General features: G+C 42.0%; 1 protein-coding gene across 1 annotated transcript in view; it reads left to right on the top strand.

The window, feature by feature from the left end:
* The window catches only part of ADCY3 (adenylate cyclase 3), a 173,437-nt gene extending 150,510 nt beyond the window's left edge, over positions 1–22,927 (top strand). The window contains exons 16-18 of the mRNA XM_044290938.1: positions 6,828–6,954; positions 17,145–17,269; positions 17,929–22,927. Coding sequence (XP_044146873.1) covers positions 6,828–6,954; positions 17,145–17,269; positions 17,929–18,111 — 435 coding nt within the window. The 3' untranslated portion in view covers positions 18,112–22,927. The remainder of the gene's footprint in view (positions 1–6,827; positions 6,955–17,144; positions 17,270–17,928) is intronic.
* The last annotated feature ends 690 nt before the right edge of the window (positions 22,928–23,617 follow it).

The raw sequence follows: 23,617 nt of genomic DNA, 5'->3' as shown, positions 1-23,617 counted from the left end.
CGATTTTGCCAAAATTAACTGTATCACCCAACATAATACCGCCCCTATGTACAAGAATATACTGTAACTACAAATAATACTGCTCTCTATGTACATGTACAAGAATCTAACTACTATAATACTGCTCCTATGTACAAGAATCTAACTACTATAATACTGTCCCCTATGTACAAGAATATAACTGCTATAATACTGCTCCTATGTACAAGAATATAACTACTATAATACTGCTCCTATGTACAAGAATATAACTACTATAATACTACCTCCTATGTACAAGAATATAACTACTATAATACTGCTCCTATGTACAAGAATATAACTACTATAATACTGCTCCTATGTACAAGAATATAACCACTATAATACTGCCTCCTATGTACAAGAATATAACTACTATAATACTGCTCCTATGTACAAGAATATAACTACTATAATACTGCCCCTTATGTACAAGAATATAACTACTATATTACTGCCTGCTATGTACAAGAATATAACTACTATAATACTACCCCCTATGTACAAGAATATAACTACTATAATACTGCTTCTATGTACAAGAATATAAATACTATAATACTGCTCCTATGTACATGAATATAACTACTATAATACTGCTCCTATGTACAAGAATATAACTACTATAATACTGCTCCTATGTACAAGAATATAACTACTATAATACTGCTCCTATGTACAGGAATATAACTACTATAATACTGCGCCTATGTACAAGAATATAACTACTATAATACTGCTCCTATGTACAAGAATATAACTACTATAATACTGCTCCTATGTACAAGAATATAACTACTATAATACTGCTCCTATGTACAAGAATATAACTACTATAATACTGCTCCTATGTACAAGAATATAACTACTATAATACTGCTCCTATGTACAAGAATATAACTACTATAATACTGCTCCTATGTACAAGAATATAACAACTATAATACTTCTCCTATGTACAAGAATATAACTACTATAATACTGCTCCTATGTACAAGAATATAACTACTATAATACTGCCTCCTATGTACAAGAATATAACTACTATAATACTGCCCCTTATGTACAAGAATATAACTACTATAATACTGCTCCTATGTACAAGAATATAACTACTATAATACTGCTCCTATGTACAAGAATATATCTACTATAATACTGCCTCCTATGTACAGGAATATAACTACTATAATACTGCCTCCTATGTACAAGAATATAACTACTATAATACTGCCCCTTATGTACAAGAATATAACTACTATATTACTGCCTGCTATGTACAAGAATATAACTACTATAATACTACCCCCTATGTACAAGAATATAACTACTATAATACTGCCTCCTATGTACAAGAATATAACTACTATAATACTGCTTCTATGTACAAGAATATAAATACTATAATACTGCTCCTATGTACAGTCATGTGAAAAAATTAGGACACCCTTTGAAAGCATGTGGTTTTTTGTAACATTTTTAATAAAAGGTTATTTCATCTCCGTTTCAACAATACAGAGAGATTAAAGTAATCCAACTAAACAAAGAAAACTGAAGAAAAGTCTTTTCAAGATCTTCTGTAAATGTCATTCTACAAAAATGCCTATTCTAACTGAGGAAAAAGATAGGACACCCTTGCCCCTAATAGCGAGTGTTACCTCCTTTGGCTGAAATAACTGCAGTGAGACGGTTCTTGTAGCCATCTACCAGTCTTCGACATCGGTCTGAGGAAATTTTACCCCACTCCTCAATGCAGAACTTTTTCAGCTGTGAGATGTTTGAGGGGTTTCTTGCACGTACAGCCCTTTTCAAGTCACCCCACAGCATCTCAATGGGATTCAAATCTGGACTTTGACTTGGCCATTCCAGGACTCTCCATTTCTTCTTTTTCAGCCAATCTTTGGTTGATTTACTAGTATGTTTTGGGTCATTGTCATGTTGCATGGCTTTAATTTTCTAACTGATGGTCTCACATGTTCTTCAAGCACCTTCTGATACACAGTAGAATTCATCGTGGATTCTATGATGGTGAGCTGACCAGGTCCTGCTGCAGCAAAGCAGCCCCAAACCATGACACTTCCACCTCCATGCTTCACAGTTGGTATGAGGTTCTTTTCTTGGAATGCTGTGTTTGGTTTACGCCAAACATGTCCTCTGCTGTTGTGTCCAAATAATTCAATTTTGGACTCATCTGTCCAAAGAACATTATTCCAGAAGTCCTGGTCTTTGTCAACTTTATCTCTGGCAAATGTCAGTCTGGCCTCGATGTTTCTCTTGGAAAGCAAAGGTTTCCTCCTTGCACACCTCCCATGCAAGTTAAACTTGTACAGTCTCTTTCTGATTGTAGAGGCATGTACTTCTACATCAACAGTAGCCAGAGCCTGCTGTAGTTCTCGAGATGACACTTTAGGGTTTTTGGAGACCTCTTTTAGCATCTTGCGGTCTGCTCTTGGGGTGAACTTGCTGGGGCGACCAGTCCTGGGCATGTTGGCAGTTGTTTTGAAAGCCCTCCACTTGTAGACTATCTTCCGGACAGTGGAATGGCTGATTTCAAAATCTTTTGAGATCTTTTTAAATCCCTTCCCAGACTCATAGGCTGCTACAATCTTTTTTCTGAAGTCCTCTGACAGCTCTTTTGCTCTCACCATGGTGCTCACTCTCACTTCAACAGTCAGGAGCACACCAAACTAAATGTCTGAGGTTTAAATAGGGCAAGCCTCATTCAACATGCAGAGTAACGATCTACTAATTATGTGCACCTGGTGTGATATACCTGTGTGAGATCTGAGCCAATTTAAGAGGGAATACATGTGAGGGTGTCCTATCTTTTTCCTCAGTTAGAATAGGCATTTTTGTAGAATGACATTTACAGAAGATCTTGAAAAGACTTTTCTTCAGTTTTCTTTGTTTAGTCGGATTACTTTAATCTCTCTGTATTGTTGAAACGGAGATGAAATAACCTTTTATTAAAAATGTTACAAAAAACCACATGCTTTCAAAGGGTGTCCTAATTTTTTCACATGACTGTACATGAATATAACTACTATAATACTGCTCCTATGTACAAGAATATAACTACTATAATACTGCTCCTATGTACAAGAATATAGCTACTATAATACTGCTCCTATGTACAGGAATATAACTACTATAATACTGCTCCTATGTACAAGAATATAACTACTATAATACTGCTCCTATGTACAAGAATATAACTACTATAATACTGCTCCTATGTACAACAATATAACTACTATAATACTGCCTCCTATGTACAAGAATATAACTACTATAAAATTGCTCCTATGTACAAGAATATAACTACTATAATACTGCTCCTATGTACAAGAATATAACTACTATAATACTGCTCCTATGTACAAGAATAGAACTACTATAATACTGCTCCTATGTACAAGAATATAACTACTACAATACTGCTCCTATGTACAAGAATATAACTACTATAATACTGCTCCTATGTACAAGAATATAACTACTATAATACTGCACCTATGTACAAGAATATAACTACTATAATACTGCTCCTATGTACAAGAATATAACTACTATAATACTGCTCCTATGTACAAGAATATAACTACTATAATACTGCTCCTATGTACAAGAATATAACTACTATAATACTGCTCCTATGTACAAGAATATAACAACTATAATACTTCTCCTATGTACAAGAATATAACTACTATAATACTGCTCCTATGTACAAGAATATAACTACTATAATACTGCCTCCTATGTACAAGAATATAACTACTATAATACTGCCCCTTATGTACAAGAATATAACTACTATATTACTGCCTGCTATGTACAAGAATATAACTACTATAATACTACCCCCTATGTACAAGAATATAACTACTATAATACTGCTTCTATGTACAAGAATATAAATACTATAATACTGCTCCTATGTACATGAATATAACTACTATAATACTGCTCCTATGTACAAGAATATAACTACTATAATACTGCCCCTATGTACAAGAATATAACTACTATAATACTGCTCCTATGTACAAGAATATAGCTACTATAATACTGCTCCTATGTACAAGAATATAACTACTATAATACTGCCTCCTATGTACAAGAATATAACTACTATAATACTGCTCCTATGTACAAGAATATAACTACTATAATACTGCTCCTATGTACAAGAATATAACTACTATAATACTGCTCCTATGTACAAGAATATAACTACTATAATACTGCTCCTATGTACAAGAATATAACTACTAATACTGCTCCTATGTACAGGAATATAACTACTATAATACTGCTCCTATGTACAAGAATATAACTACTATAATACTGCTCCTATGTACAAGAATATAACTACTATAATACTGCTCCTATGTACAACAATATAACTACTATAATACTGCCTCCTATGTACAAGAATATAACTACTATAAAATTGCTCCTATGTACAAGAATATAACTACTATAATACTGCTCCTATGTACAAGAATATAACTACTATAATACTGCTCCTATGTACAAGAATAGAACTACTATAATACTGCTCCTATGTACAAGAATATAACTACTACAATACTGCTCCTATGTACAAGAATATAACTACTATAATACTGCTCCTATGTACAAGAATATAACTACTATAATACTGCACCTATGTACAAGAATATAACTACTATAATACTGCTCCTATGTACAAGAATATAACTACTATAATACTGCTCCTATGTACAAGAATATAACTACTATAATACTGCCCCTATGTACAAGAATATAACTACTATAATACTGCTCCTATGTACAAGAATATAGCTACTATAATACTGCTCCTATGTACAAGAATATAACTACTATAATACTGCCTCCTATGTACAAGAATATAACTACTATAATACTGCTCCTATGTACAAGAATATAACTACTATAATACTGCTCCTATGTACAAGAATATAACTACTATAATACTGCTCCTATGTACAAGAATATAACTACTATAATACTGCTCCTATGTACAAGAATATAACTACTATAATACTGCTCCTATGTACAGGAATATAACTACTATAATACTGCTCCTATGTACAAGAATATAACTACTATAATACTGCTCCTATGTACAAGAATATAACTACTATAATACTGCTCCTATGTACAACAATATAACTACTATAATACTGCCTCCTATGTACAAGAATATAACTACTATAATACTGCCTCCTATGTACAAGAATATAACTACTATAATACTGCTCCTATGTACAAGAATATAACTACTATAATACTGCTCCTATGTACAAGAATATAACTACTATAATACTGCTCCTATGTACAAGAATAGAACTACTATAATACTGCTCCTATGTACAAGAATATAACTACTACAATACTGCTCCTATGTACAAGAATATAACTACTATAATACTGCTCCTATGTACAAGAATATAACTACTATAATACTGCACCTATGTACAAGAATATAACTACTATAATACTGCTCCTATGTACAAGAATATAACTACTATAATACTGCTCCTATGTACAAGAATATAACTACTATAATACTGCTCCTATGTACAAGAATATAACTACTATAATACTGCTCCTATGTACAAGAATATAACAACTATAATACTTCTCCTATGTACAAGAATATAACTACTATAATACTGCTCCTATGTACAAGAATATAACTACTATAATACTGCCTCCTATGTACAAGAATATAACTACTATAATACTGCCCCTTATGTACAAGAATATAACTACTATATTACTGCCTGCTATGTACAAGAATATAACTACTATAATACTACCCCCTATGTACAAGAATATAACTACTATAATACTGCTTCTATGTACAAGAATATAAATACTATAATACTGCTCCTATGTACATGAATATAACTACTATAATACTGCTCCTATGTACAAGAATATAACTACTATAATACTGCTCCTATGTACAAGAATATAACTACTATAATACTGCCCCTATGTACAAGAATATAACTACTATAATACTGCTCCTATGTACAAGAATATAGCTACTATAATACTGCTCCTATGTACAAGAATATAACTACTATAATACTGCCTCCTATGTACAAGAATATAACTACTATAATACTGCTCCTATGTACAAGAATATAACTACTATAATACTGCTCCTATGTACAAGAATATAACTACTATAATACTGCTCCTATGTACAAGAATATAATACTATAATACTGCTCCTATGTACAAGAATATAACTACTATAATACTGCTCCTATGTACAAGAATATAACTACTATAATACTGCCCCTATGTACAAGAATATAACTACTATAATACTGCTCCTATGTACAAGAATATAACTACTATAATACTGCCTCCTATGTACAAGAATATAACTACTATAATACTGCTCCTATGTACAAGAATATAACTACTATAATACTGCTCCTATGTACAAGAATATAACTACTATAATACTGCTCCTATGTACAAGAATATAACTACTATAATACTGCTCCTATGTACAAGAATATAACTACTATAATACTGCCCCTATGTACAAGAATATAACTACTATAATACTGCTCCTATGTACAAGAATATAACTACTATAATACTGCTCCTATGTACTAGAATATAACTACTATAATACTGCCTCCTATGTACAAGAATATAACTACTATAATACTGCCCCCTATGTACTAGAATATAATTACCATTGTAATGTGGAAGGATCTGATGATAGGACTGATGTATTATACCAAAGCCTGTTCTCTATGTCTCGGTAGAAGGAGGAGATCTCAGATAAGGAACGTTGGCAGCATCTCGCTGACCTCGCTGACTTTGCTCTGGCAATGAAGGTGACGCTAATGAACATCAACTACCAGTCGTTTAATAACTTCATGCTGCGAATAGGTAAGTGCTGTCCACTGTTTATTCTAATATTGCGGTATGTACACAGTGTTGCAGTGATAACATGTGTTGTCTGCCATGTACAGTGGTGCTTTAAAGTTTTTGAACCCATCAGAGATTTCTATATTTCTGCATAAATTTGATCTAGAATTACATCAGATTTTCACACAAGTCTTAAAGGAAGATAAAGAAAACCAAGTCAAACACGACTCAAAAATATTACACCTGGTAACTTATTTATTGAGGAAAATGATCCAATATCACACATCTATGAGTGGTAAAAGTATGTGAACCATTAGAATTAGCAGATAATTTGGTGAAATTAGTCAGATGTTTTTAATCAATGGGATGACCATCATGTGTGAGTGGGTGACCTGTTTAATTTAACCCCTTAGGGACAAGTGAACAGAGCTTAGTGAACAGAGCTTAGCCGCGCCCACTCTAGTTGATACAAGTCGTGACGTCAGAGGGCGGGCGGCCCGGCAGTAAACAGTGAGAAGGCCGCACCGCTGCTGGAGCGCCGCTGCCTTCTCAAACAGCTGATCGGCGGGGGTCCCGGGTGTCGGACCCCCGCCGATTAGAAGCTGATGATCTATCCAGAGGATAGATCATCAGTTAAATGAAAGTGAAGAACCCCTTTAAGGACCAGGCCATTTTTTGCAAATCTGACCAGTGTCACTTTAAGTGCTGATAACTTTAAAACACTTTTACTTACCCAGGCCGTTCTGAGATTGTTTTTTCGCCACATATTGTACTTCATGACACTGCTAAAATTGGGTCAAAAAAGTAAATTTTTTTGCATAAAAAAATACCAAATTTACCAAAAATTTTGAAAAATTAGCAAATTTTAAAGTTTCAGTTTCTCTACTTCTGTAATACATAGAAATACCCAAAAAAATTGTGATGACTTTACATTCCCCATATGTCTACTTCATGTTTGGATCATTTTGGGAATGATATTTTATTTTTGGGGGATGTTACAAGGCTTAGAAGTTTAGAAGCAAATCTTGAAATTTTTCAGAAATTTTAAAAAACCCAATTTTTAGGGACCAGTACAGGTCTGAAGTCACTTTGTGAGGCTTACATAATAGAAACCACCCAAAAATGACCCCATTTTAGAAACGACAACCCTCATGGTATTCAACACTGATTTTACAAATGTCGTTAACCCTTTAGGTGTTGCACAAGAGTTATTGGCAAATGGGGATGAAATTTGAGAATTTCATTTTTTTGCCAAATATTCAATTTTAACCTATTCTTTCCACTAACAAAGCAAGGGTTAACAGCCAAACAAGACTGTATATTTATTGCCCTGACTCTGCCGTTTACAGAAACACCCCATATGTGGCCGTAAACTACTGTACGGGCACACAGCGGGGCGTACAGTGAAAGGTGCGACGTTTGATTTTTGGAGGGCAGATTTTGCTGGACTGGTTTATTTACACCATGTCCCATTTGAAGCCCCCCTGATGCACCCCTAGAGCAGAAACTCCCTAAAAGTGACCCCATCTAAGAAAGTACACCCCTCAAGGTATTCAAAACTGATTTTACATATGTCGTTAACCCTTTAGGTGTTGCACAAGAGTTATTGGCAAATGGAGATGAAATTTGAAAATTTCTTTTTTTTGCCTTATTTTCCATTTTAACCCATTTTTTCCACTAACAAAGCAAGGGTTAACAGCCAAACAAGACTGTATCTTTATTGCCCTGACTCTGACGTTTACAGAAACACCCCATATGTGGTCGTACACTACTGTACGGCCACACAGCGGGGCGTACAGTGAAAGGTGCGCCATATGGTTTTTGGAAGGCAGATTTTGCTGGACTGGATTATTTACACCATGTCCCATTTGAAACCCCCTGATGCACCCCTAGAGCAGAAACTCCCTAAAAGTGACCCCATCTAAGAAACTACACCCCTCAAGGTATTCAAAACAGATTTTACAAACGTCGTTTACCCTTTAGGTGTTGCACAAGAGTTATTGGCAAATCAGCGTGGCGTAGAGGGAACTGAGCGCCGTGTGGTTTTTGGAGGGCTGATTTTTATGGACCGGTTTATTTACACCGTGTCCTGTTTCAACCCCCCTGATGCACCCCTGGAGTAGAAACTCCCTAAAAGTGACCCCATTTTGGAAACTACAGGATAAGGTGGCGTTTTTTTTGGGACTATTTTTAGGGTACATATGATTTTTGGTTGCTCTATATTACATTTTTGTGAGGGAAGGTTACCAAAAATTGAAATTCTGAAATTTCATCTCTATTTGCCATTAACTGTTGAGGAACACCTAAAGGGTTAATAAAGTTTGTATAATCAGTTTTGAATACCTTGAGGGGTGTAGTTTCATAGATGGGGTCACTTTAGGGAGTTTTTACTCTAGGGGGGCATCAGGGGGGCTTCAAACGGGACATGGTGTCAATAAAAAAGGCTATCAAAATCGGCCTTCCAGAAACCATGTCGGTCCTTTCCTTTTGCGGCCTCCCTTTTACTGATACAGCAGTTTACGACCACAAATGTGGTGTTTCTGTAAACTGCAGTATCAGGGTAATAAATATTAACTTTTGTTTGGTTGTTAACCCTTGCTTTGTTACTGGAAAAAACAGATTGAAATGGAAAAGTGCCAAAAATAACGGTTTTGGCACAGTTTTTTTTTGGACCGTGTTAATCTGGGGGGTTAGGTCATGGGGTATTTTTATAGAGGAGATTCTTACGGACGCGGCGATACCTAATAAAAAATTTTTTGTATCTCTAAAGTCTAAGAGTCAATTTATTTTTATTTTTTTTGCCGATTATCTTATGTGGGGGCTCATTTTTTGCGGGATGAGAGTACGGTTTTATTGGCACTATTTTGGGGGCTATATGACTTTTTGATCACTTGCTATTAAACTTTTTGTTATGTAAGGTGACAAAAACAAAAAAAATTTGCACCGTTTTTTTTTGGACCGTGTTAATCTTGGGGGTTAGGTCATGGGGTATTTTTATAGAGGAGATTCTTACCGACGCTGAGTAACCTAATTTGTATACTTTTAATAAATTATTTTCGTTTTTACAATTTTTTTGGGTGTCTGAGAACCAGTTTTTTTATCCGATGTCAGTGCTAAATTGGGATATAAATTTAGTACTCCATGGAAGTGTGATACTCCCTGAAGCAACCGTTAATGCAGAGGTCCGGATGATCGGGGCACGTGTCGCACTGAGTAGTGGTGTCCTTCCATATCCCCCTCCTGTGACACACTCTGCACCTTTTTTGGGTTTGTCCCTTCTTTCCAGTATGGGGGACCACACCTGGAAAGTGTTGGCCAGGGACAATCCGGGCGCCTACAGTTCCCGAGGTACTCCGGCCTGCTCTTTCCCGGTCCAAAAAGATCAGGGCCCTGAGGACTGCCTCATAGAACTGAAGGAATGTCCCTGTGTTGCCCGTACTCCGGGACAGCACAAAAGAGTTGTACATGGCGACCTGTACCAAGTAGACCGCAACTTTTTTGTACCATGCCCGGGTTTTGCGCATGGCATTATATGGCTTGAGGACTTGATCAGAGAGATCAACTCCTCCCATATACCGGTGTAGTCGACGATACAATCGGGCTTGAGGACCGTTGCCGCGGTACCTCGCACAGGGACATGGGTGATGCCGTTACCATGAATTGTGGACAGTACAAGGACATCCCTTTTGTCCTTATACCTGACCAGCAACAGGTTTCCAGTGGTAGGGGGACGGGTCTCACCCCTGGGGATAGGTACCTGGAGGGGGTGGGCAGGGAGGCCGCGTTGATTTTTCCGCACGGTCCCACAAGCGGACGTGCCCGTATACACGAAACTTGGATCTGGCGGCAAGGGACTGGAACAAGGGGATACTAGTATAAAAGTTATCCACGTACAGGTGGTAACCCTTATCTAGCAGTGGGTACATAAGGTCCCACACAAGTTTCCCGGTAACACCCAGAGTGGGGGGACATTCTGGGGGTTAAATATGGGAATCTCGCCCCTCGTATACACGAAACTTGTAAGTGTACCCTGAGGTACTCTCACAAATTTTGTATAGCTTCACGCCATACCTCGCCCGCTTGGAGGGCACATACTGGCGGAAAATGAGTCTCCCCTTGAACGCAATGAGAGACTCATCAACCGCGACCTCCCTTCCAGGTACATAGGCCTCCATGAATTTGGCCCCAAAGTGATCGATGACCGGCCGTATCTTATACAGACGGTCATGGGCAGGATCACCTCGGGGGGGACATGCTGCATTATCTGAATAATGCAGACATTTCCAGGTGGCCTCAAACCGGGAGCGTGTCATGGCCGTACTGTAAAGGGGGGTCTGGAGGAGGACGTCCCCACTCCAGTACAGCCTGACACTGGGTTTCTTGACCAGGCCCATATGCAGCACGAGGCCCCAAAATGTCCTCATCTCGGCTGCACTGACCGGCGTCCAGCCACCGGGCCTAGCCAAAAAGGAGCCCGGGTGTTGAGCAACGAACTGTTGGGCGTACAGGTTCGTCTGCTCCACCATCAGATTTACCAGTGGGTCACTGAAAAAATGACAAAAAAAAGTCATATTCAGTGTAGCCCACTGTGGAACTCTGGATTCCTGATTGGCCTACAAAATCAGGAATCACGGGCTCGTATTGCTCTGGGGTATACCAGACAAGTTCACCGGCAGGGTGCTCCGATGGATTTAACTGGTGGGCCGGAAAACTAGTACGAGCCCCAGAGCTGCTCGTACTAGGGTGGGCCACTGGGTCCCTAACATGGCAGTCCCCATGCTCCACCTGGCGGTGTCTCCGCTGCCTTGGGGGCTCATCATCATCGCTAGATGATGAGGAGGACGCGGATGACAACAGGAAAGTAGGGTCATCCTCGTCCTCACTGGGACTCTCGGAGTCGGAGGCAAGCTGGACATATGCCTCCTCGGCCGAGAACGTCCGGTGGGCCATAGGGGAGTGTGTGTCTGCGTGTGTATATGCGTGTGTGTAAATCTTTATTTGGTGTGCGTGTGTGGGGGGGTACGGGTGTTCATGAACTCACCCTAAAACTAACAGAAAAAAAAAAAAAGGCGAAAATGTATTTATTTTTTTTCAAAACCGCTGATCAACCGTCCGAAGTTGATCAGCGGTGGGGTGTGCGATGCGCTAACAGTGGCCGGGCGCTAAGAGTACCGGCCACAGTCAGCGTACACAAAAAAAATAAAAAAAATCCTGCACCCCAAAAAAGTGTGTGGGGGGGCAAGCGGCAGCACCCCTGGGGGGTCTAGGGTCACACAGCTGTGCTGTGGACCCCAGACACCCTAACTTAGGGTGATGCAATCAAAGTTTTTACAAACTAACTTTTCCTTTTTTTCTCCTGCCTAGCCCAACCTTTCCCTATACTTTCCCTAAAGTACCTGCTGTTCAGATGGGGGGTGCTGGGGCACAGATCAGGTCCTGGGGGGCACAGATGGGGTGATGCTGGCACAGATGGACGAGGTGCAGCAGCGCTCCTCTCTCCCCCGGGACACAAAAGAAGGAGGAGAGGAGCGCTGGCAACATTTGAATCTGCCGCCGGCCCGCCCACCAACCAATCAGAGGCGATCCTGAGAGGTGATGTCACCATCACCTCTCAGGATCGCAGGATGGTGATTGGTGGGGTAAAATCACACCACCATCACCATCCTGTTCCGGGTTATCGGGTCTTTAGAGACCCGAATAACCCGGAAACGCAGAAAACTGCAGGTCTGAATTGACCTGCGGTTTTCTGCGATCGCCGACATGGGGGGAGGGTCACAGGACCCCCCGGCGCATTTAGCCTAGATGCCTGCTCAATGATTTGAGCAGGCACCGGGTTCCGATCACCGCACGCCGGGCGTCGGTGATCGGAACCATACATGACGTACCAGTACGTCATGTGTCCTGAAGAGGTTAAGGAACAGGGATCCACAAAAGTCTGATCTTCACAACACATTTGTAGTTTCCTGGCACAAACAAACAAGATTTCTGAGGACCTCAGAAGAATTGTTGTTGATGCTCCTTAGGTTGGAAAAGGCTTCAAAGGCCTCATGCACACGACAGTATTTTTTCACGGTCCGCAAAAACGGGGTCCGTAGGTCCGTGATCCGTGACCGTTTTTTCGTCCGTGGGTCTTCCTTGATTTTTGGAGGATCCACGGACATGAAAAAAAAGTCGTTTTGGTGTCCGCCTGGCCGTGCGGAGCCAAACGGATCCGTCCTGAATTACAATGCAAGTCAATGGGGACGGATCCGTTTGATGTTGACACAATATGGTGCCATTTCAAACGGATCCGTCCCCATTGACTTTCAATGTAAAGTCTGGAGTTCTTTTATACCATCGGATTGGAGTTTTCTCCAATCCGATGGTATATTTTAACTTGAAGCGTCCCCATCACCATGGGAACGCCTCTATGTTAGAATATACTGTCGGATATGAGTTACATTGTGAAAACTCATTTCCGACAGTATATTCTAACACAGAGGCGTTCCCATGGTGATGGGGACGCTTCTAGTTAGAATATACTACAAACTGTGTACATGACTGCCCCCTGCTGCCTGGCAGCACCCGATCTCTTACAGGGGGCCGTGATCAGCACAATTAACTCCTCAGGTGCCGCACCTGAAGGGGTTAATTGTACTATCATATCCCCCTGTAAGAGATCAGGGCTGCCAGGCAGCAGGGGGCAGACCCCCCCCCCCTCCCCAGTTTGAATATCATTGGTGGCCAGTGCGGGCCCCCCCTCCCTCCCTCTATTGTAATAAATCGTTGGTGGCACAGTGTGCGCCCCCCATCGGCCCCCCCTACCTCTATAGCAGTAACAACATTGGTGGCCAGTGTGCGGCCTCCCATCTCCCCCCCCCCCCAATCATTGGTGGCAGCGTAGTTCCGATCGGAGTCCCAGTTTAATCGCTGGGGCTCCGATCGGTAACCATGGCAACCAGGAAGCTACTGCAGCCCTGGTTGCCATGGTTACTTAGCAATAGTACAATAGTAGAAGATTCATACTTACCTGCTGGCTGCTGCGATGTCTGTGACCGGCCGGGAGCTCCTCCTACTGGTAAGTGACAGTTCTTTAGCAATGCGCCGCACAGACCTGTCACTTACCAGTAGGTGGAGCTCCCGGCCGGACACGAACATCGCAGCAGCCAGCAGGTAACTATGAATCTTCTACTATTGTACTATTGCTAAGTAACCATGGCAACCAGGACTGCAGTAGCGTCCTGTTTGCCATGGTTACCGATCGGAGCCCCAGCGATTAAACTGGGACTCCGATCGGAACTCCGCTGCCACCAATGATCGGGGGGGGGGTGGGGGGGGGGGAGATGGGAGGCCGCACACTGGCCACCAATGTTGTTAATGCTATATAGGGAGGGGGGCCGATGGGGGGCGCACACTGTGCCACCAACGATTTATTACAATAGAGGGCGGAAGGGGGGGAGGGGGCCGATGGGGGGCGCACACTGTGCCACCAACGATTTATTACAATAGAGGGAGGAAGGGGGGGGGCCGATGGGGGGCGCACACTGTGCCACCAACGATTTATTACAATAGAGGGAGGAAGGGGGGGGGCGGGGGGCCGCACACTGGCCACCAAGCTATTATTACAATAGAGGGAGGGAGGGGGGGGGCCGCACTGGCCACCAATGATATTCAAACTGGGGAGGGGGGGGGGTCTGCCCCCTGCTGCCTGGCAGCCCTGATCTCTTACAGGGGGATATGATAGTACAATTAACCCCTTCAGGTGCCGCACCTGAAGGGGTTAATTGTGCTGATCACGGCCCCCTGTAAGAGATCGGGTGCTGCCAGGCAGCAGGGGGCAGTCTTGTACACAGTTTGTAGTGTATTCTAACTAGAAGCGTCCCCATCACCATGGGAACGCCTCTGTGTTAGAATATACTGTCGGATATGAGTTTTCACAAAGTGAAAACTTAGATCTGAAAAAGCTTTTATGCAGACGGATCTTCGGATCCGTCTGTATGAAAGTAACCTACGGCCACGGACACGGATGCCAATTTTGTGTGCATCCGTGTTCTTTCACGGACCCATTGACTTGAATGGGTCCGTGAACCGTTGTCCGTCAAAAAAATAGGACAGGTCATATTTTTTTGACGGACAGAATACACGGATCACGGCCTCGGCTGCAAAACGGTGCATTTTCCGAATTTTCCACGGACCCATTGAAAGTCAATGGGTCCGCGAAAAAAAACGGAAAACGGCACAACGGCCACGGATGCACACAACGGTCGTGTGCATGAGGCCAAAACCATCCATAAAAAGGTTGGACATCAATCCACAGTCAGAAAGATTGTGTACAGATGGAGGAAATTCAAGACCATTATTACCTCCCCAGGAGTGCTTGCTAACAAAGATTACACCAAGAGCAAGGCGTGTAATTGTTAGGCCTGGGCCTTCTGCCATACCTCCCGCTGACTCACTTGTCATATCTCCAGTATCTCCTGCCCGCCAGAGGTGGAAGACACATGCCTGCCAGACGCGTCCTTCGGCCATGCTGCCTCCATGCTCCATCTCATGCTGGTTTCCGAAAGGGGCTTCCAGGGGCGCGGGCTTCTTCCCTCCCAGCACGGCCCCTGGGCGCGGTTACAAGTTTAAATAGCAGCTTTCTCTTCCATTAAGTTGCCTGAGCGCTGAGTTACTAACTGTTATAGGTGTTCTGTTCTCCTGTGTTTGAACACTCTGCTGCCTGCATCGACTACTGGATCTGTCTGACCCTGAGCCTGTCTGATCCTCTGTACCACGCTAATTGGAACGTTACCTGTTATCCGATACCGGTTTCTGACCTCTGACTTGTCTCTGACCACGCTTCAGCTTCTGACAATCATCATCATCATCTGCTGCCTTTACTCCAGTCTTCTCTGCAATACCACTTCACACCACCGTGTCTGCTATTGGACTCTAATAACCGCGGTTCTAACCGCAACTTGAGCTATTGGAACTAGGGATGAGCGAATCGACTTCAGATGAAACATCCGAAGTCGATTCGCACAAAACTTTGTTTTAATACTATACAGAGCGAGCGCTCCGTACAGTATTAGAATGTATTGGCTCTGATAAGCCGAAGTTATTTGGAACCGGACCCGAGTTTGGGAAATGTTTTTTTACAGTATAAATCAATTTCTGAAGTTATTATGTGAAGTCTCGCGAGACTTAGCAAAGTAATAACTTCGGCTCTGAGGAGCCAATACATTCTAATACTGTACAGAGCGCTCGCTCCGTACAGTACTGAAACGAAGTTTTATGCGAATCGACTTTGGATGTTTCATCCGAAGTCGATTCACTCATCCCCAATTGGAACGTTACCTGTTGTCTGACTCAGTGAGTCATCTGTCAACCATATTAGCTAATCCTGTGGGTAGTAGTTCAGTTTCTCTCTTGCTGCATTCTGTCCCGTCTCCTGTGAGAGTACTGCATAACACCCTAGGGGTTAGTAGCTGCCATCCCCTGGTTGACACATACTGTAGAATCCACACTGTCTCTGGTTTGACCAGCGGTCCCACACACTAGTCGTAACAGTAATAGTCCGCAAGGAACCCAAGGTAACCTCTAAGCAACTGAAGGCCTTTCTCACATTAGCTATGTTAATGTTTGAGTCCACCTTTAGGAGGACACTGAACAACAATGGAGTGCATAGCAGGATTGCAAGGAGAAAGCTGCTGCTCTCCAAAAAAAAACATTGCTGCCCATCTGCATTTTTAACTCTTATTTCTTTTTTCTAGTTATCATTATCTACTTTTGGGACTTGAATGAAAATCTAATGTAGTTTTAGGTCAAATTTATGCAGAAATATAGAACATTCTGAAGGATTCACAGACTTTCAAGCACCACTGTGTATAGGTGTAGCTGTACTGATGGGACATTCTGCAACGATATCTCATTATTAAACGTCTACCGACAAAAGCCTGAATTTAATTATTTTTAATCATATCAATAAATAACTCAGTTTTAAATCTGGTCAGTGCCATGTTGAGCATTGGTGGGCCCTTCCATATGGTCCATTCTACGGTATGCAATGTTTTTGTGTGCCATATGGTTGAGTATGGCAAAAACTAGCCTCCCACCCCCACCCCGTGGAGTGGTAACCAGTTGTGCTTCATGTGGGGCAATCTCCTCTCCCTCCACATGCGGATCGTGATATTAGTTATTTGATATTAGTTTTGGGCAGATCAGTTCAGACCACTATTTTGTTTCCGCAGGACTCAATAAGGGAGGAGTTCTGGCTGGTGTAATAGGAGCTCGCAAACCACACTACGACATCTGGGGGAATACGGTAAACGTTGCCAGCAGAATGGAGTCTACCGGTGTTATGGGCAACATACAGGTATGGCCACAGTTGTGGTGAATTCTGCATTGCTTGGTCAGGCCCTTCACCAATCCTTTAAATATGTAAACCTCACCATCGAGACAGGAAGGAAACTTAAAGTTGAATAAAGAAACACCTAACTTATGGCCAAGAACATGGGCTGATTTTTAACCCCTGTATCTCAGAAACGGCTGAACTTTTTTAAATAAAGACCAATTGATCTGTAGACCAAAATGAGTAAAATGCGATCATAAAAAAAATTGCTCCAAAGATGTCCACAACCTTTAAGATTATGTTGTCTTGGTTATGGCAGGCTACAACAAGATTATTGAAGTCGCTGTGGTACTACGAGGACTTCCACACCCAAAAGAAGGTGTTTGGAGGAGCTTGATTACTCTGAGGGTACGGCCACACGGTCAGGTTTCTGCATGCGGGTTTGGAAGCCAAAACCAGGAGCGAATTAAAAAAATATGAGAAGTCGTATCTGTCTTTTACATTTTTTCTCCTTTGATGGTGCACTTCTGATTTTGGCTTCCAGAACTGCATGTGGAAACCTGATGTGTGGCCGTACCCTTAGTGTCCTGAGTCAAAGATGTCTGTAAGTAAAAGAGATGATCCAGGACCAAAAGGCCTAGAGAGTGATTCATCTCACAACCTTCTTGTCCACTCTTTTCCAGGTTGTAGAAGACACCCATGACATCCTGAAGGACTATGGTTTTCGTTTTGTCAGGAGAGGACCTATCTACGTCAAAGGAAAAGGCGAACTTCTCACTTTTTTTTTGAAAGGACGGGACAAGCAAGGCTCCTTTATTAACGGCTCTTCGGTCACTCTGCCCCACCAAGTGGTGGAAAACTCTTGATCTGTAGATCACACCTCAAGCATAAACATGATGTCAATGCAGACTGATGTCTCAGAAAAGGAAGTACTACGTCCTTCACACGCCAGAGGAATAAATCAATAAAAAAAAGGACAATATAGACTACATATAACCTATAACTACAAGTTTCTTTATTTCTGGAGTTGCCTTTTTAAGACTTTTCCGCTCAACATCCCTTTAACTGCACGGGTTCACGAGAGACCATATCTTGAAGTCCAGCAGACCCAAAAGTGGAGGTTGGCGGCCGGTGGGCCTACGTTGAATTTTTTTTAGATATCCTAGAGAATGCAAATTGGATGCTTTACGACACGATATTTGAGTTTTAGTTAAATGACTTCAACCGGGCTTTAGCCCCACGAAAAAGTACAAGATGAGCACACATGGTCAAAACGCGTTGGAACGTTTTATTGGAGAAACACGATATATCTTTCAGGGCAATGGGACAGTCTCAATTCCAAAAACGGGATGGTCAATTTACTGCTAGTTTACTGTGATGATAACAATAACCTGCCCGTGTAGTTAGTGGCAATGCAACGACGAGAGTGCAATATATTTCATTATATTTGGAGTAAAAAAAAAAAACTAAAACAAAAATGACAAAAAAATAAAATAAAAAAAAGACAACAATATACATAACACGTGACGAAAAAAATTAAGATTGAAATTTTAAACCATTTATATTTTTAATTGTTGACTAGTATTCCCCTTCCAGATACTGCTTGCACCCCGCTCACTGCTGCTTATCCCCCTCTCCCCCTTTATCTCTCGCTTTAAATACAACTTTCCCAGGACTTGAGGGAGGGGAAGAGACTGTTTTATCCACGATTTAACACGCCAGTGCTTAGGACAGAGCCGACGTCACTGATGGCCTCTGTGATTTCTATTTTTCTTAACAAAAACACACACAAAATAATCTACTTTTATACGCAGAAAACCCGCAGCTTAAAAATAAACAAAAAACGTTGCATTTTATTACTAGGAACGGAAACGTACCGTAAGTAGGCACGGAGGTAAAAAGCAAAAAAATAAATAAAAAACAGGAAAAAAAATATAGCTAGGTGGTCTATGGACAGAGATCTACTTTATGTGTTTTTTTCAAATTTATATTTTTACGAATGATGAATATATTATATATAGAGGTCCTACCAATGCGCTGTATGACGGAACGGTACGTAGGGATGGAGCTAGGATCGAAGTCCTCTTATAGAATTTGTTCTGTAGAGTCGAGGTTCATCACCTTGGCCATAGAGGTAATGGTCCATCAAAAAATTGTATCCAACCAGGGGAAATTTTGGGAATTTTTTGTAACATGGATCATCGTGACTTGTATTCCCGTGGGGGCGATAATTCACTGTGAGCACTTGATCAAGTGCGCTGGTCATTGTCGGGTTGATTGTCTTTTCGACCCTCCTAGAAAGTGAGCCTAGGGTGGTGGTGGCTGTAGAAGCCGGCGGCAAGATGAATGCAATATAATAATCCATAATTTATTTATATCAACAGTGCAGGGAGTTCTTCACTAATTGTATATTTGTGTAGATATGGAAAAGGTTAGCATGCTCGGTGCAATATATTCGTAAGTCGGAGAACACTTTCATGTTAGGGAGGGGGTCACTCGTAGCACTCATCCAGTTAGGATAGCACTAGTAGTGATTATCTTAGGCTTGGTGAAGCCGGGGCTGGACACTGGTTTCTACAGAGTGCTGTTACGAGGCAGTAGGGAAATTTTGGCCCATAGACTTGCATTGACTTCCACCATGGCAGACGGTCACGCTCTGTTAGAACCCTCACGTCATGCATGTGCTCCTGTAGCAGTAGATATTACATGGTGCAAGATTGTGATTCATTGAGTCCCACAACGTGTGCAGCTCAGTATGGCTGCAGCCACTGCCCAGAACATAAGGACCTGGTGTATGTTTCCATTCCACCCATTTCCATGACCCTTGGGTCAGATCACTGCTCCTTGTTTCCTACTACCGTAGAGAATCCTGCACGTTCATTACCCAACAGCAAATAATTGGATGAGACCAAATTGGTGCTCCGTGCGACCACTAGGGGGCAGTGTATTTATTGGCAGCTCCTATTCAGGGCAATACTAGCATTCATTATACAGCATCATGCAGATTGCCTCCTAGTGGCCAAAATGAGCATTACACATTTGAATGCAGATTGCCACCTAGTGGTCGAGGAGTGTTATACAGCTGTATGAAATTGCCCCTGGTGGTCAATAGGAGCATTATACAGTAAGGTGGATACAGTATGTGGACTGTCATCTAGCGCTCAATTAAAACATTATACAGCTGTATGCAGACTGACACCTAGTGGTCAATAGGAGCATCATACAGCTGTATGCAGACTGACACCTAGTGGTCAATAGGAGCATCATACAGCTGTATGCAGACTGACACCTAGTGGTCAATAGGGGCATCATACAGCTGTATGCAGACTGACACCTAGTGGTCAATAGGAGCATCATACAGCTGTATGCAGACTGACACCTAGTGGTCAATAGGGGCATCATACAGCTGTATGCAGACTGACACCTAGTGGTCAATAGGAGCATCATACAGCTGTATGCAGACTGACACCTAGTGGTCAATAGGAGCATCATACAGCTGTATGCAGACTGACACCTAGTGGTCAATAGGAGCATCATACAGCTGTATGCAGACTGACACCTAGTGGTCAATAGGGGCATCATACAGCTGTATGCAGACTGACACCTAGTGGTCAATAGGAGCATCATACAGCTGTATGCAGACTGACACCTAGTGGTCAATAGGGGCATCATACAGCTGTATGCAGACTGACACCTAGTGGTCAATAGGAGCATCATACAGCTGTATGCAGACTGACACCTAGTGGTCAGGATGTGCCGTTTCTTCTCTAGTCACATCCAAAGCTGCATTTAGAAGCATACTTCACTCTCGGTTTCATAGTGTATTATAGGAGATGTAGTGCTTAAACCTGTAGATCAGTGGTTCTCAACTCCAGTCCTCAGGCCCACCTACCGGTCATTTGAGAATATCCCACAGAATGGATACCTTTGGTAAATCCTGATGCATGGACACCAATTATAACACCTGCTCAATACTAAGGAAATCCTGATTCCCGTTGGAGCGTATGGGCTCCCTCTGTAGTTCACATAGCCTTATCTACATGTCGAGAAAAGTTGTATCATGCAGGAGAACTAAGCCATGCTGCAAAGGGTGCGTCTGGCAACACAAGTGACTGCAGCAGAATTCTAAATGCAGCTCTGAAGGTGACTGGAGTAAAAGACGTGGTCACACCAGATAAATAAAGCAATGTTTTGGTCAACCTCATGTGGTGCTCCAACCTGTAAAATAATGTTCAAAAAATGGAGCTCTGCTTAAAAAAAAATGCTGAATTTGATCGCTGTGAACCGCATGTTGGATTGTAAGCTCTTCAGGCCATAAAACTATTAAATGATTGATGGATGGTTCCCAGTTGAGTGTGTTGATGAAGGACACATCAAGATCTATTCTCTGGTGAACGGAGTAGGGATGTGCTGGATCGCAGGGAGGGCAAGAGGGGTGAATGCCCAGGGTTTTCCACCACCTAGTGGCCTCCAATGATCTAATGTTTAGGTCTGGGTTATGTTAACCATGCATTTTCACATCATCAGAACGAGGGGCCCCACCCAATTTTTTTAGCCCATGGGACCTTCACCAAGCTTGATCCTTCCCAGAGCATGGGTCATCTTCAACTTGAGGAGTGGCTCATGGTATACTTATCCTCCAGGGTTCAGACCGTATGCCTGTCTAATTGTAGAAAGTTGATCTACAGATGTTGAAGGACATCTTGGTGGAGAAGTAGGAGGCAAACAAAAAAACCACTCAGGTTGGCTTTACATTGCCTGATACTATGTCCCTATGTTCAGGTGGGAATCCGTCCATGTGGGGAGATGGTCTGAGGCACAACGTAATGCCTAAGTAGGTTTTCTAGCAGACTGGTTCTCAGTGGTGGACATATGTTCTTGTCTGATGGTGAATAAGGGTCCATAGATGAGGTTGAGGTTTCAGTAGAGGCAAGTGATGGTTTGCAGAGGGTAAGGTTTTCACGAAACAGTGGTCAATAGGTTTCTTGTGTCTGATGGCTCTCCGGAAAACAGGTTTTACCGTAGGGATGAGGTAGTTACACAGGAGGAAGGTAAACATTCGAGAGGTATGTCTCTAGCCAAGCAAATGGACCAAAGATGACCCCAAACATAAGAGAGAAAGTCTCCAAAGTAAACATTTTTGAATGTTTTTGTTTCCCAGTCGCCGGCTTCTCTGAGTCGATTATTCTCTTTGCCCAAGATGGTTACTGATTGGCCGTGTACAGTGATCCTCAGGGGAGTGGAGTTATTGTAGGAAGCTGGCGCAAAATAGTTTCAATGGTGCCCTGGTTGACATTGCAGTTTTACGAGGACTATCCTGCCCCACGAAACACATATCCGCTCAAAAGAAAGACATTTTATTTCAAGATTGCAAATAGGTCGACAATCCCTAAAAATAAAAGCGGACGTACGATGAGTAAGAATTTCACGATGGGGGCCAGTCTCTGAACCAAAGGAACTGCCACGGGGTAAAACGCTACTGTTGTAGACTCACTTTCCAGGCAGCCTACTGACGCTAGAGCTGGTGCGCCAATATCACTGGTTAATGTCAGGGGAGGAACGATGTGGCACTTTAAACTACGTTCATTCTTTTCGATTCACATCTGTTGTCATTTTTTTGGTATTTGCTTTTAATAAACTGCACTCTTGCTATAATTTACTTCGGTCCGTACTGATTCTCAGCCCGACGCCACTGCACTAAGCCGCACGCGCGAGGTGTTATCTGTAATGTATTCTGTATGTACATGTCAAGATGCGGTCGGTCACAAGTTGCTATGCTACTGCCTGCTCTAAGGCCCCTTTCACACGGGCGAGTTTTCCATGCGGGTGCGATGCGGGAGGTGAACGTATTGCACCCGCACTGAATCCGGACCCATTCATTTCTATGGGGCTGTGCACATGAGCGGTGATTTTCACGCATCACTTGTGCGTTGAGTGAAAATCGCAGCATGCTCTATATTGTCCGATTTTCACGCGACGCATGGAGAAGTGAATGGGAAGCGTGAAAATCGCATAGCATCCGCAAGCAAGTACGGATGCGGTGCGATTTTCACGCACGGTTGCTAGGAGACGATCGGGATGGAGACCCGATCATTATTATTTTCCCTTATAACATGGTTATAAGGGAAAATAATAGCATTCTGAATACAGAATGCATAGTGAAACAGCGCTAGAGGGGTTAAAAAAAAAAATTTAAAAAAAAATTAACTCACCTTAGTCCACTTGATCGCGAAGCCGGCATCTCCTTGTGTCTCCTCTGCGCTGAACAGGACCTGGGGTGAGCTGCTGCATTAAATAGAGGTTTAGGACCTTCGATGATGTCACTCCGGTCATCACATGGTCTTTTACCATGGTGAATCACCATGGTAAAAA

Source organism: Bufo gargarizans, chromosome 4 (genome assembly GCF_014858855.1).
Source record: "Bufo gargarizans isolate SCDJY-AF-19 chromosome 4, ASM1485885v1, whole genome shotgun sequence".
Lineage (NCBI taxonomy): Eukaryota > Metazoa > Chordata > Amphibia > Anura > Bufonidae > Bufo > Bufo gargarizans.
This window is presented reverse-complemented; position numbering and strand designations above follow the sequence as displayed.